General features: G+C 45.6%; 1 protein-coding gene across 1 annotated transcript in view; it reads right to left on the reverse strand.

Annotated features, from left to right (window-relative positions):
- MTMR7 (myotubularin related protein 7) overlaps positions 1-18,195 on the reverse strand; it is an 81,719-nt gene extending 63,524 nt beyond the window's left edge. Inside the window, exon 1 of the mRNA XM_059685559.1 lies at positions 18,001-18,195. Coding sequence (XP_059541542.1) covers positions 18,001-18,024 — 24 coding nt within the window. The 5' untranslated portion in view covers positions 18,025-18,195. The remainder of the gene's footprint in view (positions 1-18,000) is intronic.
- Between the last annotated feature and the right edge of the window lie 974 nt (positions 18,196-19,169).

Here is a 19,169-nt window from a genome sequence, read left to right on the forward strand (position 1 = left end):
CTCTGAGGTCATGTTAGCCCTTCAAAATCAACATGTTTAGGATGACCAGTGAACAATTATTTTAAGCAATTTTACACACGAAAGGAGTATTTGCAAATCGAGTGCTTTTGAACAAAACTATTCTGCAAAACTACATGCACAAACCACTATCAGAATATGCTCTGAGACAAACCCAAAGACAGAAAGCCTGGGAATGGGGTACCGGAGCCCCAATGCTGGCGAGGGAGATGGTCAGGATTTTCAGGGCTGAGACCAGGGAGGACCCCAAGCCTCCAATTCCATTCAACAAACGCCGATGAGCGGCACCGTGTTAGGTTCCATGGGGAACAAAAGGGTGAGCTGATCAAGTTGTCTCTCGTCAAGAATCGTTCAGACTCCGAGGCAAACACTGTGCCCCAGTTTCACAGCCTTTTCATTGCCATCCCTGCTCGGTTGAGGTTAGATCGGGGGTGGGGTGGGGAGAAAGATTCCGTTGGCTTTTCTAGGCCAGGGCTGAAAAGCTTTAGTGTGCACACCAGGCCCCACACGGCCGCGCCAGGCCTGAAACGGGACACCTGCTGCGGGACACAGGCCCAGCTGCTCCTTGCTCGCCGCCTGGCATCAGGAGGCCCCCGCGAATCATGGAGCCTCTGAGCCATGCCCATCGCGCCACCGACTCATCACAGCCTTCACGGGATAGGCCTTTCCTCTGTCCCCGGCAGGCCGGACACTGGACTGCTGGACATCGTGGGCTCCAGAATCACCGGGGACCACCTGGAAAAGTTACAGCATCTCCTGCAGGACAGGAAGCCCAAGGTGCAGGGTAGGGTTTCCTTGTCTGGAGAAGGACCGATGGCACCGGCCACCGGCTTCCCGGGGGCGGAGGACGCTCAGCACCATATAAATGAGGCTGGAGGTCATTGCCTTTTGCGGGGAGAGGGCCAGAGGTTGTTGAACAGGGGAAAATCAAAATGTCTCCAGCGGCCAAAACCTGAGAGAAATTTATGTTCTAATCTAAGAAAAGCAGCTAGATAAATAGTGTGTCATACTAAATTTGGTATCCTGACATTTCCTGACTCCACCAACACGAAGAGTCAAGAACTTGTCTGTGAGTCAGGAGGCCCGAGCCTCCTGGTTCTGGTTCTGGCTCTGATTTGGAAACCAAACGGCTGGGCGCTGGCGGCTGAGTTACTGTCTCTGGGTTTTGACGTCCATGAGGCCCCGACGGGTACTTTTACCGGCTTTCTCCCCTCCAGCCGGCCCCAGTTCTAACTCCGTGGCACCACGTAGAGAAGCTAGAAGCACACAGAACAGCCGCTGTGAAGATGCAGTGATGACTCAATGCTAAACCCTCCGCAAACCCAGCCACTCAGTAACGGGGTTGGCCAAGAAAACTCTTGTGATTTCCCCAGGAAAAGAGGCACCAGCCTCTGCAAGAACAGACGCTGGCAAAGTCTCTGGACGTGGCTCCGAGGCCGCACTGACAGCCCGGGTTCGAGGCCCAAAGGGGAAAGATGAGCCCGCCCTAGCACACCGCTAATGAACTATCTCACTGCGGTGCTCGAAAGAAAGTTGCCTTTTTTTTAACAAAGGACATCGATTGCATCTTTTTAAAAGTCATATTTAACCTTCATGCTCCTAAAAGTCTTTAAGATAAAGAATTATGTAAAATGTATGTATACCTCAGAACACCAACCTGATTTCTGAAACCATATTTTAAAAACTATCTACCTAGCCACCCCCCCCCCTTTTTTTTTTACAGTCTAATGATGCTATTCATGCTCCATGGCATACAGACCAGTCTGGCTTCTCAGTGCCCACTCATCAGATTCCCACACCACTGGCCAGAAAGTGGCTATGTGACAAGGAGGACCTGTGCAGAAACCAAACCTGAGACCATTACAATGATACGAAGCTAAAAGTACAGGCAGAGGCCATTTTTCCTAAAATGTTCCACTGTAAGCAGAACACAGCATGAGCCACAACGTGTATACAACACAGACAATGTGCGTGAACGCGGCAGCTTAGAATTCACGATAATAAACGTGGGTCCGTCACAGTGTGGGTGACGTCAGCACAGTGATGAGGAGACTGGGGGAGGGCAGCACAGCCGGGCTTGGGTCCCCACGGCCTTGGGGGCGGAGGCTGTTCTGGCTGTGAGCAGTGCCCACTCCCTCACCCCCACCAGCTAAGTGCTGAGAATCACTCAGGCCAACCCAGGACTAACTTTCCAGAAATGCTGATGGTGAAGAAGGAAGCACAATTGTGGCAGATTCCTATCCAGTGGTTGACAAACTGCGGCTCGCGAGCCACATGCGGCTCTTTGGCCCCTTGAGTGTGGCTCTTCCACAAAATAACGACTTCTGCGCATGGGCCACGAAGTTTCAATCGCACTGTACATGTGCGCCTGCACGTGGTATACGGTAGAGTAAGAAAAAGCATCATGGCTCAAAAGCCTACCCTCCTTTTCCCCTAAACTTTCAATTACAGAGGAATGTGGTGGGCAAGGAAAAGCTCTGGCTAGAGAAGCGTTGATAATTGGTTATACAGCAACTCGGTGGGGCATCTGAACCCCCTGCTTGTTCACTCATCTGATCTGGAAGGGGGAACTGAGGTCGGCCTGGAGAGCCTGGGCCCAGGCCTGCCTTGAAATGCACACGGGTGAGGGTCAGGCCAGAGGGTGCAATGAATGACCTACAGCGCGGGGAGAACCACTTCGTTAATCGAGTTTCACTTCTCACCAGCCGTGTATTGCTTATAGAAACGGCCATCCTGTTAGAGATTTGGAATGGTTTTATTATGGCAGGTGCCCCGTGTTGCTAAGATGTTTTAAGTTTGAATCCACAGCTCCCGGACAATGACTGATTCCACCCAGGAGGAGCTGCATGTGTCAGAGAAAACACGTCCATCTCAGGAGTGACCAATGAACAGTCATCGCTGGGAAATCCACAGCAAAGACTTCAGAGATTTAATTCTTGCTGCCACCAAACCAACACCTCACGTCTGTGACTTCATTTCCTGTTAGAGTAGTGAAAACGACAGGGGATTCAACGATGATGGGCTACCCAGTGATAGTAGCAAAATACCTTGACATGGAAGGAACAGTGAAACAATAAACAATTCTTCAGAATATTAGAACTGTTATAATCTTTTACACTAGCAGAAGAAAAGAACCATTAGATTTTCCAATTTAAAAAGAAGTGCTTTCAGTTCTGGACTGAAAGTTGCTAAGAGAGTAGACATTAAAAGTTCTCATGTCAAGAGGGAAAATTTTACTGTGTGAAGTGATAGAGGTTAGCTGAACTTATTGTGGTAATTATTTCACAACATATCAAATCATTACGTTGTACAGATATTAAACTTACATATCTCAATAAAACTGGAAAAGTAAAATCACAATGTAAAATGTTACATATTAAAGTTGCTTTCTAAAAAATAAAATAATTAAATACTTTTTTTCCTGCTTGCATAAAACTGCTTAAACAAATAAAAGGATGTAGTCATGAAGCTTCAGGAATTTTCTACTCCTGCTATTTGGAAGGAACACCAATCCTCCCAAAAGGCAGATTTAATCTGTTTAAAACTATAAAACCAATGAAAGTATTTTCCCAGGACCGCTTATTCCGAGGTCAGATATTGAGGGAAGGGTGAAAATCACAAAGTGTACTCCAATAAAATATATGACATGCAACCAAAAGAAATACAAGATTCTGCCCTTCCTAAAATCCATAAAGAATCTTTGATATAACACAGAAACCAATGTCCGTGGGCTACACACAGTGAGACTGCAGGAAAAGTATCCTATTTTCAAGCTGCCTTAAAAACTCACTCTTTTCAAATGTATCCTGCTTTGCAGCTAAATTATTTTTTAAAACACAAGGTACCTATGACAGAACCCTACGAAAATTAAATAGCTACCATCCATCAGTTCAAGCCTTTTAATTAATTTATCCGTTAACATTATTAATTTGTTGTCTACTCTGTGTCAGGCACCCACACTATTTATCAAAAGGCTCCTAACTAGTAACCGTGCCTACAGATTACCTGACTCCACTGCTACCTGCTAGGATTCTTCTAGGAGCAAGAGAGAGAAATCTCAACCTCCTGTGCTCTAACTCAAAGGGGTTTTATTGGAATATATACCCATGAAGATCAGTGGTAAGGCTGGCTTCACACTGGCCAGAGGTTCAACTCAGCCAGTTCCTCACCCTCATCTCTCAGGTCCCCTCTTCGCTGGCTCCCAGCTCTCTGCTCACCATGGTTCCAGCAACCCAGCCTCCTCTCCCACCACATCCATGGCCAGGGGATAGATGTAGCACCCGCTGATTCCACCACGACCAAGCAAAAGCCCAATGCATTTCACTGGGTCACATGCTTATCCTTAAAGCAGTTGGTGTGGTCACGGGAATGACATGATGAGTGGGTGGACTGAGGTGCACGCCACAGTTAAAATGCAGGACCAAGAGCAGCGCAGGTACAACCCCTCAGAAGAACAAATGATGGCCGTCCAACCCCAGCACATGTTCCCCACCACCACCCTGCCCCCAATCTACCAGAATGCATGCATGGAAGGTAATCCTGCATTCTGTTTCTTTCTCTATCAGCATCTACTTAGCCTAGAGAACCCACATCTTCAACCTCATCTCAAGCACCATCTTTTCTCTGGACAGCACCAGTTTCAGCCTGGGTAACAGAAGGAGGAGGACTGAGATTCAGAGAGACTAAACTGAAGTGTGAAACAGACTCATAATCCAAGGGGTTAGGACAGACCAGGAGTAGATATTGGTAGAAAAGTACATCCTAGTAATCTTGGTCTAATTTTTACAGGGAAGGTGGAAAGGAAGGAGGGGCTCGACCAGACTATTTGTTTATGCTGGCTGCACAAGAACATGTGGAAAATGGATAAAGATTCTGGGATTGTATGCATGTGAGAAGGGTATTTAGTGTGTCCACTTCTAAAGTGAAGAATCTACATGTTTCCCAATTTGCTGGAAAATTTAAGTCTTTTCTTCACACAGAAAATAGGCATTTGATGCACAAATTTCTATAAATTTCTGAGCCATCTCCTAATCTCCAAATGATTCCATTAAAGAAGGTCATACTCTGTGAAAAAGTAAGCTTTGCAAAACTGGCTTCAGAAAGAAGAAAAAAAATCAGTCCCATTTCCTAAACAGACAAGGATATTTTTATCCAGCTTAGGTCAAGGTGAAGAAAATATCTGGATGATCTCAGTTAGGCATGAATGCCTACAAGTGGGCAGGTTGTTGAGTTCCATCTACCTGTACAGTTGTCAAAACAGGAGCTCTGACTGACATTTAACCGAAGTTAAAAAATTCCCCGAGAAGGATAATAAAGCTAAAATAGCTAGTGACACAGTGCCGTAGCTACTTCAGAAACGGGAGTGCTAAGGATTCTTGGAAAAGGCAGAGAAGAGAAAGGGAGCCCATTGGTGCTCGGAAGACTCTATAAACATCATGCCAGCAGCCAACAGTCATAAATAAAGAGTCGGGCACTTGAGAGTTCTGCACAGGGCCCATGTCATTTATTTTGGTAGGTTGACCCTGGATGTGTAGGCTTCAAAGAACATGCACTCTTGAACAAGCGGACAGTCCCGGGATTTATTTCAACACCACCTTAAAATAACCTCAACCAAAAATACCATCTCCAACGAGCACAAATAAAAGAAAAAGAGGACGAAAGATGCTAAGAGGATAGCAAATGAAGAGCAGATGCTGGGCCCACCATAACCTAGAGAACCTAGAGAACAGATGTATAGAGTGACCTCGTAAAGAATAGCCGGTTTACTAGCAAAAAAACAATAGTCATCTAAAAAGATAATAAACTCGTGTGGAAGACTAAGACCTCACTATGAAGCAATATAGAAAGTCAGAGGCTAACTTTACTGTGATGATGATTTCCCTGTGAAAATATGTCTACAATTCTAAAATGCTTCTGCAGTTGACATATTTTTGACAAAGGCACTAACGACAAAGTCTACATCGTCTACTGATACAGCTCCTTTGGGAACGATAAGAAAACATTTGTCTAAGGCCAGGTCGTGCCAAATGGAACTGACTGCTGGTCCAGAGAGAGGAGGCAGCCTTGGGCACAGAGAGCCAAGTCGCCTACACATCCGTCCCACCAGCCTCTGGCAAGTCTCGGCCGGTGCCCGAGGACGGAGGGGTACAGCCCGTCCACACAAGGCAAGGCCAGGTTCCAGCTCATTTACACATTCCCATGCCTCACCCCCGGGCTCCAAGTCCCCAAGGACAGACTTTGTAATTGGCACCACATTTTTCTCCTTCTCCTCTTGCAGGACAGCCCTCTGGAGCCCATCATTCCTGTTCTGGGAAATGAGCATAAAGCAGACATGAGGATGGAAGGCATCTCCTGAGACCCAGTAAGAAAGGCTGCACCACTGCTCTGTGGCCATGAGGCCTGAGTTACCAAGAACACTGAGGACTCCACTCGCCCAGCACCACACGTTCCCTCCAGCCTAATCCCAGGACCCGCCTCCTCAAGCCCACCTTTCCTCACCACCCCAGTCCACAGGGATCACTCTCTATCCTTTGAATTGTTGTGACACCTCTATCGTTACGATCTATTTCCCGTTTACCCTACACTGCCTATTCCACGCTACTTTTATTGTACCACTCTAATTGTCTCCAAGGACATTCAGGGCGGGGCAAAAGTAGGTCTATAGTTTCCAGTACTCAAAACAGGGTTTATTCTTGTATTATTATTTATTAATGATTGTATTATTTTCCATCGGAACCCTTGTAAACCTACTTTTGCCCCACCCTGTATATTCTCAAAGATGGCAGCAGTTCTTTTCTTTCTAATATTCCCTGCAGCACCATGAAGAATGCCAGGCCCTCACTTAGATTAGAATTTACATTAAAAGAAGGAGATAGGATACAGAGTCCTTGGCTTGTTGGCTTCCTGAAATAATGGACTTGTACAGTGACTTCAGAGCAAAAGAACAACCTTTATCTGTAGGATCTTTAAGGACAGACACTACATTTCACCTTTGTACCCTAATGCCTAGCACGTGCATGTGCTGAGATATCTGTCCAGTGAATGAAAATGAAGACGACCATGGCAAAAACAAAGCATGTGAGGGCTTTTAGGTGGGTCAGAGACGATGAACCGGGAACACTTTATTATTGAATTTGAGTTTTCAGACAAGAAGGTTAGAAATATTCAACTGTGGAAGATGTTGCAAGTACAAGAAACAGAGATGGAAAAAAAAGGGATTTCATCAGCAAATGTGGAATCTAAATGCCATGTAACTAAAACGGAGCTGAGACTTTTACTTTTTTTCTGTAGCTGGGAAAAATGTACACAGCTGCAGTTGAACAAACAGTCTTGAAAAGCTGATGTGAACACAGCCAGCAGGTAAAAATAAAAGCTGCACCATTAATCCAGATTAACTAGATTCAAGGGGTTTTTAAAGTGTGTTTGTTTTAAAAATCTAATTAGTCTTCATACTGGGTAGAGGTTTCCCAAGTGGTGCAGAATCTGAGAAGTTTGGAGAAAGTTAGTTTATCTTTGCTGTAGGTCAGAAGTTCCTTGTGTGGTTGCTACATATGAATACGGAGCTCTTCCTAAAATTCTTTATTTGGAAATTTAAGACTCTTCAAGACACCAGTGTCCTGCCAGTGGAAGGGCGAACTGCGGAGTGGAACTCGGTGACTGTGAGGAATGTCTCTGCATGCTGTCAGTTGTAAGAGGTTTTGGGAGAATCCTTCAGATTCAAGCTTTGGTGACAAGGTTTTTAACTTTAAAGCAAAAACTTAAATTGTGAGCTCGGATCAAGTCCACGTATAACATTCCTATTGAAAGCCATACTTATAGTTTCTTGTAAAGTGCTTTTGAATGAATAAAATGCAGGCATTAGCATAATTATGTTAAACATAAGAGGAAAAAGAAGAAGAAGAAGAACCAAGGTTGAAGATACTGAAGCTTGGACACACAGTCACTTAACTAAACCATGTTCTTGGTTCATTCGGCTCAAGGAATATTCGTTGTGCATCTCTACTTGGGGCCAGGCCCAGAGTGCTCTGGATGCTGGAGATACAGCTGCGGACAAGACAATGTCACTGCTCACACGTGCTCTGCCTGGGGATGGCTGGGCAGGGGAACAGGCACCAAATACACAAGTTTACAAACAAACAAACACACACACACATGCCAGAAGGTGCTAGGAAGGAAATGAAAGCAGGAGAAGCAGTTGGAGGTGGAGGGGCATTAACATGCCCAGGAAAGTCCTCTCTAACACAATGACTGGGTCTTTTCATAGACAAGAGAGTCAGCCACGAGGAACTCTGGGAGTGGAGTGTTTGCGGTAAAGGGTGCAACACATGGAAGGTCCTGGGCCAGGTCTGCTTTGACAAGTTCAAGGGTCTAGAACAGGGGTGGGCAAACTTTTTGACTCGAGGGCCACAATGGGTTCTTAAACTGGACCGGAGGGCCGGAACAAAAGCATGGATGGAGTGTTTGTGTGAACTAATATAAATCCAAAGTAAACATCATTACATAAAAGGGTACGGTCTCTTTTTTTCAATAGTTTTATTCATTTCAAACGGGCCGGCCCGCGGGCCGTAGTTTGCCCACGGCTGGAGAAGGAGGTGGGATGCCTGATGAGAGTCTGTGAGGGGCATAGAACGGAAGCTGAGGTGCCACAGGGAGCCACAATGACCTGTAGAGTCTTCCAGGACAATGTTCGGACTTCGGCTTTCTCTCTGCATAAGGTAGGAGGCAAGGGCAAGGTTGACAGGGGAAGGGTAGCAGGATCTGGCAAGGACAGCTTCTAGAAATGGGGGCTTTTCTAAGGTCGTGGCTTACAGTGAAAAAAATATATATAGTGTTCTAAACAATTGTAGTATTATTTGTTTGTTATTTAATTCTTTTCTACCATGTAAGTTCCATGAAACCAGAAACCCTGTCGTTCTTGTTCACCATTGGCTCTCCAGAGCCTACAACAGTGCCTGGCATATCGGAAGCACTCAAGGAACATCTGTTGAAAGTACAAGTGAATGAATAACCGCATGAACGGTGACTTTGAACCTACGCACGTAGCTCGAGAAGACAGGATTCCTTTCTTACACCTTCACTACCAGACTGACTGAACAGTTTCCCCCAGTGTGCAAGTAGCTGTACCTGCAGCATTCCCAATACCTTGTGCTTTGCTGTGGGCCCTAAGGAATGCAGCTTTCTATAATAGCGTGGCAATAAATTTATTTCTCCGGGAATCTCTGATAAACAACGTTTTTAATAAATGAAAGAGAGGAGAAAAGTAAACATACAATTCTTATAAAGTTGTCATAGCCTGCCACAAAATTTTAAGTGGGGGTTATTTTTAAACCAGTTTAAATGGCTGTGGGAGGAAGGGTTGGGCTTATGTCCTGGGAAGTACTTCTACTCCCAAAGGCTTCAACTAGCTGTCCACCAGGGGAAAGGGCACTAGGAAAAAAATAGTTTTAACTGTTCCTGGCCTAAGAAATAGGGGACAAAATGAGCTTTTGGACTCCCGCTGCGCGTAATATAAGAATGCAAAACTAAACCACCACTTGGGACACAGTCACGGAATCCTGAGTGTTTTGTCAAGAGGTTTATTAATTTCATGCATACTTCACAGCTTGTCCTGTTCAGAATGGAAAAACGAATAAAAAATCGGGATGAGAAAATATATGCCCATCTGTGCTGTGCAAACAAGCACTCCGGACACAGTTTTGCCTGTGGAGATGTGACAGAAGTGATGACCAAACCAAATCAGTTGTTCAATGGGAAACGTTGACACTAACTAGTAAGTAAATAAAGTGGACACATACAGGAGGTTACAGATGTATGCCTTTCTCTTTCTTCACCAATGTCTCTAGGTGTAGAATCCCTTCATTGGATCACTTTTGAAAGCTTGGATGGTGGCACAAATGCCGCCATGCTACTTTCATCCATTGAGGCACACATATTACCATTTATTAAAATGGAAAAAGATATAAAGAGATAATTCAGAAAAACAACAAGATGGTCAAAAAACTATTTTTGAAAACACATCAACCTCACTAGTAATAAAAAAAAATACAATGAAATAACAAGATGTTATTTCCCACCTTATATTAGCAAATGTTTTTTTAAATAATAAAGCAATGGCACAGTGAGAAAGACACTATACCATGTTTCTGAAAATTGGTAAAACTTAAAAAAAAAATCATTTGGCAACAAAGATCAATCATAAAATTGTTCATCTCTGTGACCCAGTTATTCCATTACAGGATCTATCCTAAGGGAGTAATCACATATGCAGATTAATAATTAATAAACAAGATGTTCATCATAACATTGTTATAATAGCCTTCTGTGAAAATGGTTAATTTGGTAATGACATTTCCATAGGATTTTAAAAAAATCACATATCCTTCTAAAAGCATGTTTTCAAAGATTACATACAGTAGGTTAAAAGTAGCATACCCCAAAATTGAATGGGGTGATCCTAAGTTTCTAAACCAACAAATAAGAAGTTTGAGTATTCATACAATGAAGATAATGAGAGAATAAAATATAGTAAACTATTAACAGTGGTTAGTTTCTTTGTTGATTCCAAATAGAATCAAAAGTAACATACTTTTATAATCTAAAAATGAACGGTTAAAAGGAGAGAACAGTATGATGGCATCATGGTGGTGAATGACACCGAGAAAGCTCCTCTTCTCATGACTCCATTGAGATCTCTCCATCACAGAGAGAACCTGCAGATGAGATCCCTATTTTCAAATGGATGATATGGAATTTTGTATAAGTTGGTGAGTCTGACATTAATTCTAGGCAAGATTCTAAAATGGGTTCTTTAATGGGATTTTGCAAGAACCTAGAAAAAGAAGCCACCGATTGGCAGGAACATCCACTCAGTCATCATCGCAGACTACGCTGTTTCTTTGAATGAGCTTGTTGAAGAGGTGATGGAGGTCAGTTCACTAAGTGGTAGATGACATCAAACTGAAAGAATTAGTATATCTGTTATCAGGATCAAGATCCTGGGAGACGGGGGCAAGTGGCTTTAGTCACCAAGAAGTCACATCTGCCTGTCTAGTTTCTTCCTGGATAAAATCACAGATGAGGGAATCCAGGGCAAGTCCATTAGTAAATGGTCCCAAACTGAGAGGAATAGCAGATGTGTATCAGGATCTAAAAACAGGGTACGGGATTAAGCAATAAGCAAAATCCAATGAGATAATATTCAACGAAGACAAGTGTAAGACACTATCATTCAAGGAAACAGTAGGGCAGACCTGACCTCACACACAATGTGTGGAGACAACTTAGGGGCTCTCTTCCTGAGCTGGAACTCAATGATATATACAATTGGAAAATAGTTACCAAACATTACTCTCCCCCAATGCAACCAAACCTAAAGTCATCAAATGCTTTTGTAACTCACTGAGTAAAGCAAGCAGAAAGGTAAAGGGACTTAAAACCAAGGCACTGGGTGGTTGCCAGAACAGGTGGTACTGAGCTAACGATTTAGGTAGGATGCAAAGGCTAGGGAGATGGCAGCATCGAATGAAATACTTGAAGGGCCACTTTCTGGAAGGAGGGTTGATGTATTGGGCAATATCCCAAGGGACCGAGCTAAGTCCAACTACGAAAAACTACCGATTTTGAGGAGGTGATGGAGGTCAAGTTCATTAAATGGTAGATGACATCAAACAGAATTAGTAAAGTGAGACAGATTTTGACCAAATATAAGGAAAACGTCTTAATCGTGAGAGCTGTCCATGGTCATTATGGACTGCCAAGGGACACAGTGCGTGCCCTGTACCAGAAGTATGAATCTCAGGGCAGCTGGGCACTTGGCTCAGAAGAAAGTCAAACATAGTTCGGATCCATTCTCCCTCTGGATGCCTCCATGTTTTCTCTGATGAGTTATCTGGACCCTGCTTAGACACCTCCTGTCCTTCAAGAGACAAACTCATTTCTCTTATACAAACACGTATAATTGTGGGAAAGAATTTCTCTGTATCGAGCCAAGACCTTCTCCTCTGCTCTCTGGGACTAAACCTTGGACCATATGAGAGGATTTAAAGTACTGAAAAATATCACGTAATAAGAACCCTTATAAGACTGTTCCTACTGTCAGTCATTCTACTCTGAGCAATATACTGTACATTAAGAAAACTGTACCAGGGACGTTCATAAGGGCACAAAACCCAAATCCCTACTGTAGAGACAGGTTAAGCAAACTATAGTCAAATGAATAATATGTAAGTGTTAAAACAGTGAATAGGTGGATGACTTCTGAATATAAAATACATATATGCAAAGCAATGGTGGGCAAAAGTTCTATAAAGGAAAAACACACTATGACTGTAAAAGAGGCATGTTATTACAAATTAGAAGCGAATTTGGAGTGATATAACTTCATGCTTTTTGCGTTTTCTCAAAAACTGTTTAACTATATAACAATAGAAATCTATATTCCCTTTTGATGTAAACCTATGTATTCGTGGCCTTTAAACAAGTGTTTCCAAAGTACCTAGGTCCTGTATTCTATATAAATCATTCTATATTGTTGGATGCATATGAAGAGGAAGGATTTATATAGTTGTATGATACAGGTTGTCCCAAAAAATATATACACACTTTAACAGCTTATAGCTCAATTTTGAAAATGAAATGTATTTTAACAAATTCTGCCTTTATAATTATTCCAAGTGTGTGTATATATATATTGGGGGACACCCTATATATACATGATGTAGTCACAATTTCCTAAAAAATTAAACATAGAGCTATTATATGACCCAGTAATTCCACTTCTATGGATATACCCAAGGGAATTGATGTGAGTGTTCATAACAGCACTGTTCATAACAATAAAAAACTGCAAACAACTTCAGTGCCCATCAGGTGATGAGTGAACAGAAGGTTGTATATCCGCAGAATGGAATATGATTCTGCAATATAAAGGAATGAAATACCAGTTCATGCTACAACTTGGGTAAACCTAGACAAGATCATACAAAATGAAAGAAGTCACAAAAGGCCACATATTGTATTATTTTATTTATATAAAATGTCCAGACTAGGCTAATCTAACAGAGACTGAAGGTAGACTAGTGCCTGTCATGAACTGGAGGACGCAATGAGGATGGCCTACAAATAGGTCTTGGGTTTCTTTGGGGAGTGGTGAAAATGCTCTAAATTAGCCAGTGGTGATAGTTGCACAACATGGGAAATGGACGGAAAAGCACTGAATTGTACACTTTAAATTACTGAAATGGTGAATGTTATTTGAATTCTACCTCATTCAAACTATATATCATCACAAAATACATATCACTATATATATGTGTTATATATTGTACATAATATATTGATATTCTCTAATACTTAGCACTAGTTTTATTAGAAGACTCACAGTACGGTCATTAGTCATGCGTAAAAGAGGCCTGGATTACTACAGGAAACACTAAAAACCTAAGTGCTGAAATCAAGACTTTTTCATTCTTTCTATTATTTGAATGTTAATTTACTTGGTGTGGGCTTACTTGCTGCCAGAAACTGGGTTGGGTTGAGGGGTGAACAACATACGATCCTCACCCTCACAGGGCTCCTGCATTAGCAGGGGAAACTTGACATGAAACAAATCATCACTCAAGTAAATAGAAAACGTGTAACCAGGGGCAGGAGGTGAAATACTGGGATCTGCGAGGGACTATAACAGGCAGATCTGACATAGATGGGGAACTGGGCAAGAGCCTCTCAGAGGAAATTATATCTAATCTCAAAGGTGAGAGAGTTAGCCAGGTGAAGAGTGAGGCCAGAGTATCCCCATGACGAACGGGCAGTGCAAAAGTCCTGAGGCCGGAAAGACCTGGCACATTCGGGAAACCCACGGGGCCAGTGGTGATCAGTGGGTAGTGAATAATGAGAAGACGCACAGGTTGAGGGCGAGGATGTAAAAAGAAGTCCATCCATGCAAGGCCTCACGGGCCACTCTGGGGATTCTCTCTTTATATATCCTGGTACAAGGGGAAGCCACCCAAGAATTTGAGCAGGAAAGTAACGGGTCCAGAAGGCATCACCCAGGCTCCCTCCATGGATAAGGGGTTAGAGAAGAGCAAAGAAGAAATGAGGGCACCTATTAGGAGGCTATGAGCATAGTGGCTCGGACTAGGGGGTTTGAGTGGAAAGGAAGGGAAGATCTTTTCAAAATCTGCTTTGACAGGTCATCACATTCCATTTTACAACTTAGATTTACACCTTTGGGGAAAAATGTCTGCCGGAAAGTCCAAAGCACAAAAAGTAGAGATTGTTTAACAGGATGCTAGGACCCACTAGCATTGTACCCAGCACCAAGCCAAACCTACAAACATGGCAGGCTACTTCCAGGAGCCCCGAAACTTTCAACAACTCAGTAATACTTGAACCCAAATTGTCCCAGCAGAGGATTTTCTTATCAGCAAGTTCTCCCAGCGGTAAAGAGAGCCAGACAGTGAAGTAGAAACCCAAAAGTTCACGGCGATGAGTCTAGGCAATGTTTGGTGTCCTCACTTCAACCTAACTGCCAACTGGTTTGTCTCCGGAACATTTATTCTATAGATCAGCAATTTTCCCTTAGATTGTCAAAGAAAATAATGACAACAGTCAACGCAACAATAGCTGTCGGGTGTGAATGGGTCAAAATTATATCTATTATTTGTCAGATCAGCAAAAATATTTTTATATATAATACAAAATATCTACCTATATATATATATATAAAAGCCAGGGACCGGAACACCGGAACAACTGGAACGACCAGTCACTATGATGCCCACTGCAGCCAGCAAACGGCCTAATCAGGGGCAGGGCAGACCAACTTCCCGTAGCCCCTCCTCCCAGCTGGCTCTACCCCCAATGGGCCTGCCCCACCCTGATCAGCCCCCAGCCCCTCCCCCCAGCCAGCCCCATCCATGGTCACCCCCCCTCACCCCAATAGGGGGCAGGACCGGCCACCCAACTTCTTGCAGCCCCTCCCCCCAGCCGGCCCCACCCCTGATGGGTCCCCACCACCCCAATCAGGGGCAGGGCCGGCAGCCAACTGCCCACGGCCCATCCCCCCAACCAGCTCCGCACCTGATCAGCCTCCCCACACCATTCAGGGGTGGGGCCAGCCAGCCCACCACCGACAGCCCCTCCCCACAGCCGACCCCACCCCCAACTGGCCCCCCCCACCCCAATTGGGGGCAGGGCCCACTGGCCAATTGCCCATGGCCCCTCCCCCGAACTGGCCCAGCCCTGATCTGTACCTATGGGGTGGGCCGGACCTCCCATTGTCTCCTCCTCCCAAAGGCCCCGGATCAGCAGATCAGGGCCGGGCCAGCCAGTACAAATTGGTGTACTGGGCCTGTAGTATTTTATAATTAGCTTATATGTGCCATGAGATTTTAAAAAAGGTTGACAATCACTGCTATAAAGGAACCATTCTGGGAGAAAAATACTCTGCTTAGCATATGCTCTGTTAGAGCCTTCAGTTACACACACACCCAAGAAGAACTGTCACAAAGCTCTCCAGATTATTCACTCGCATCTGTCTCCTTAAGCTGAACTGCGACACGGAAGCAGACACAGAGGTTGTGATGGAGATCACAGAATTTACAAAGAGCAAACGAACGACTTTCACTATAGCAGGAAAGCAACTGTACATTGTACATGCATTTCTTTTCCTCTTAAAATAGACCCCTGCTACCCACATGGTCAATATCCCTTCAAGCCCAGAGTTGTGATAAACAACTCTGTGTTCGCTCCTTGTAAGCCACCCAAGACATGAAATCATGATGTTTCAGGCAAGCTACCTGTTCAGCACCCCAGAGTATAACAGAAGCATGTGATAAAGAGGAATATATGACCATCAATAATTACATATTTTGCAATAAACACTCTGCAAGTTGTCTTGTTCTCTTTTTCATTTAGTCCGTGGAAATGCATTTTGCACTTAAAAATGGAAAATGCAAAGAGATGCTGTTTAGCCTTGAGGAGTCACGTCGTCATTTCTGCCTTTATCCCTGTCAGGGGTCTCAGCTTCTCTGAGGTTGTAATTGATTGCTGACAATGCATCATCTTCACACAATGAATGACAGCTGCCTCCACTGCGCCTGGTCCTCCTTGACTCCTTGCATGTTAAGACTCAGCTCTTCTACAAAGCACCCCTCAGCCCTTTATGGTAGAGCTCATCTTCCCTCCATTCTCCCCTCCCTGCCCACTGTCCTTTGTGCATAGGTTTGTCCAGATTTACAACTGCTTCCTCTTCCAGCCTGGGAACTCCGTGATGCTTCATGCTCTTGGACCTAACACAGAGCCCGGCACAGGAAAGGCTCAAAATAACTTGTGGAATGAAATGAATGGGTAAATGCATCGGATCCACCCACCCTATAGTTTTGGGGGTTTTTTCCACCTGCATCATCCTAAAAGTTAATGACCTTCAATTCAATGACCTTTCGGACAGTTTTCCATTTCCTCCCTTTTCTTTGCATTTCCTGATTGAAGGGGATTTCTACACTGCTTAGAAGGTGTTTATGAAAACCAGTTTTAAGAATAAGGAAGAATATTGCTTGCCGCTCAGGTTTACACACTGGCTTTGTACTGGGTGATGTTGAAAACGGACAAGAGAAGGCCTTTACTCCCCAAATTCATATTCTATCGGAAAACGACAAAGAAAGGATGCCCTTGGCAAGGGCAGAGAGAATCCATGAGTTAATTTCATCATCCTGGGATAAATAATTTAGCAGCACTTAAACTCTGAAAGCTCTGAGCCACCCACCTTGTGGTTTGATGGCACTCTCTTCTACGTTTACAACTTCCTGACTGCGAAGCAACAATTTCACTCCAACGTGCAAGATAAATACAACTGAAATTTATTGTTGCAACTGACATCTTTAGCAAACCAAAAGATTGATCCTTCCACTGATGCGAGATAATCATAAAGCCGCTTTTACAAAGGGGTACTTAGGAGCCATTCCAGAATTTAAAAGGGAACTCTTCTTCCTCGGTTAACAAAGTCCAGTATAATGGCTCCCTTGTCCCCATGAGATGTGTGGGATCCCTGGGGCTACCCAAGTTCTGAACACTCAGACCCAGCTTCGACTTAACTGTCCAGAACCTAGATCTTGAACAAGAGATCATGCTGGAAATGAAAGCAGCTGCAGTGGTAGTAACGAGAGACAGCCAATAGGCTTTTCAAATAAATTCTTTGACTAGTTGAGAGTTTTCATGAGAGCGGATCAGCTTCCACTCTAACTTATGTTACTAGTACACTGTGAGTAGGAAGGTTCGGCACAGCAGTTATTTAGCTGGAATGATCAGGGTACAAAAACTGGTGTTCAAAACACACCAGTGGACGAACCCCCAAGCTGCGCTCTTCTCCCCAGGGAAGGAGACAGGCTGGAAAGGGTAAGAAGAGGAAAGGATCGATAACATCGAACCTGCAGTGAATATTGATCATCCGCCCTGTTGTAAGGCCCGCTGCTGCGGGGCCCTGATGATGCCGCGGAGGAGGGCGAGTTGGGGGGGGGGGTCTGAACCCTGAGATTCCACAAGCTTCCGAATGCCTTCCGTCCACCTGCACTAAGCAGATGCCCTGCACCTGCCATTAGGAGGCTCGTGTCTCTTTCGACTGCTCAGAGCAGCCAACAGGAAATAAAAAAATAAAAAAGACAGCAGCAAAACAGTGAGATTTCCGAACGGAGCGTTTATCAGCAGATCAGCAGCCTCACTGCTCAACAGACAAGCGGGGTTCCCTCCCGCCCACCCCCGTGTCCACGGAGCACCTCCACGCCCTGAGGTTGGGGTGCAGCCCCCGCCCAGGCCAGGCCTGAGAGGCGGCGAGAGAAAGCTGCAGCTCCCAGGGAACCGGGGGATGCTCGGCGCCCCTCCTCCCGGGATGCGGGGCGGCCTCGGCCCGCGCCCGGCAGGGAAGCCAGGCCTCCCGCCGGCTCAGCATCCTCCGCCCGCGCCCTCCTCCGCCCGCGCCGCGCCACCAACCTTGGGCGTGCGGATGTGCTCCATGGCGGGCCCGCGTCGGCGAGGTCCTGGGAGGACGCGGGCTCACGCCCCGCCGCGCGCGCCCAGCGCAGGGAGGGGCGCGGGGCGGGGGGCGCGCGCGGGAGCGGCGGCTGCGGGGCTGGCTCCGCCTCCAGGTGCGGCGGCTGCGGCGCGGGGCGGGCGGCGGAGCACGAGGCGCCCGCGCGGCCCTAGAGCGTGCGGCTCCCGCCACCTGCCCGCGGCCACCTGCCCGCCCGCCCCGCCCCGCCCCGCCTCCGGCTTACAAGGTTGCCACTCGCTCCCTTGGAAGAAGGGCAGCCAGCGTCAGGCTGCGGGGCTGCTGTTCCCCCAGACACAATGGGGACCTTGTTTGGGTGTGGCCTCTGGGAGGAGAGATGGGGATTAGCTGCTCCACAGGCCCACGGGCGTCCTTCCAGGGCGTCCCAAGAGAGTGGGACCTCAGGGCAGAGCCCCAAAAGGCTGCCCGTGCGCTCCGGGTCCAGCCGGCCTGGCGGACTCTGTATAGATCAGCAGCCCGCAGTCCGCACCGCATTGGGAGTGAGCGCGGAAATAACGGCAACAGTGTGGGAGCCCGAGGAGGTGACCTAGCAGGTCGAGCATCTCTCCTCAACTTGCGACAACACTGTTGGGAGAGACGCTCTTCCCTGGCACAGTGTTGGCTGGCTGCTCGTCTGCCATCTTCACTGAACAGAAAAACCATCCATGATAAGTTGTCGTTTTTCTTAAGGTATATTTTTATTGATTTCAGAGAGGAAAGGAGAAGGAGAGAGAGATAGAAACATCAATGATGAGAGAGAATCATGGATCGGCTGCCTCCTGCACGCCCCACACTGGGGGTGGAGCCTGCAACCCCGGCATGTGCCCTTGACTGGAATGGAGCCTGGGACACTTCACTCCGCAGGCGGACACTCTATCCACTGAGCCAAACCAGCTAGGGTGTAAGTTATCATTTTTTTTTTCATTTATGTTAAACAGTAGTTGTTGCCATTGTTGGGATTAATCCATTGGGAAAAGCCAAAGAGAATGCATGACCTTCCCCCCCCGCCCCCCCCCCCCACCACACACACCACCTTCCTTGCAACCTTGCCTGTACACTGCTCCACCATCACTAAAATTTCATAAAACTGTACATAGTCCTTAGGATAATA

Source organism: Myotis daubentonii, chromosome 2 (genome assembly GCF_963259705.1).
Source record: "Myotis daubentonii chromosome 2, mMyoDau2.1, whole genome shotgun sequence".
Taxonomy (NCBI): domain Eukaryota; kingdom Metazoa; phylum Chordata; class Mammalia; order Chiroptera; family Vespertilionidae; genus Myotis; species Myotis daubentonii.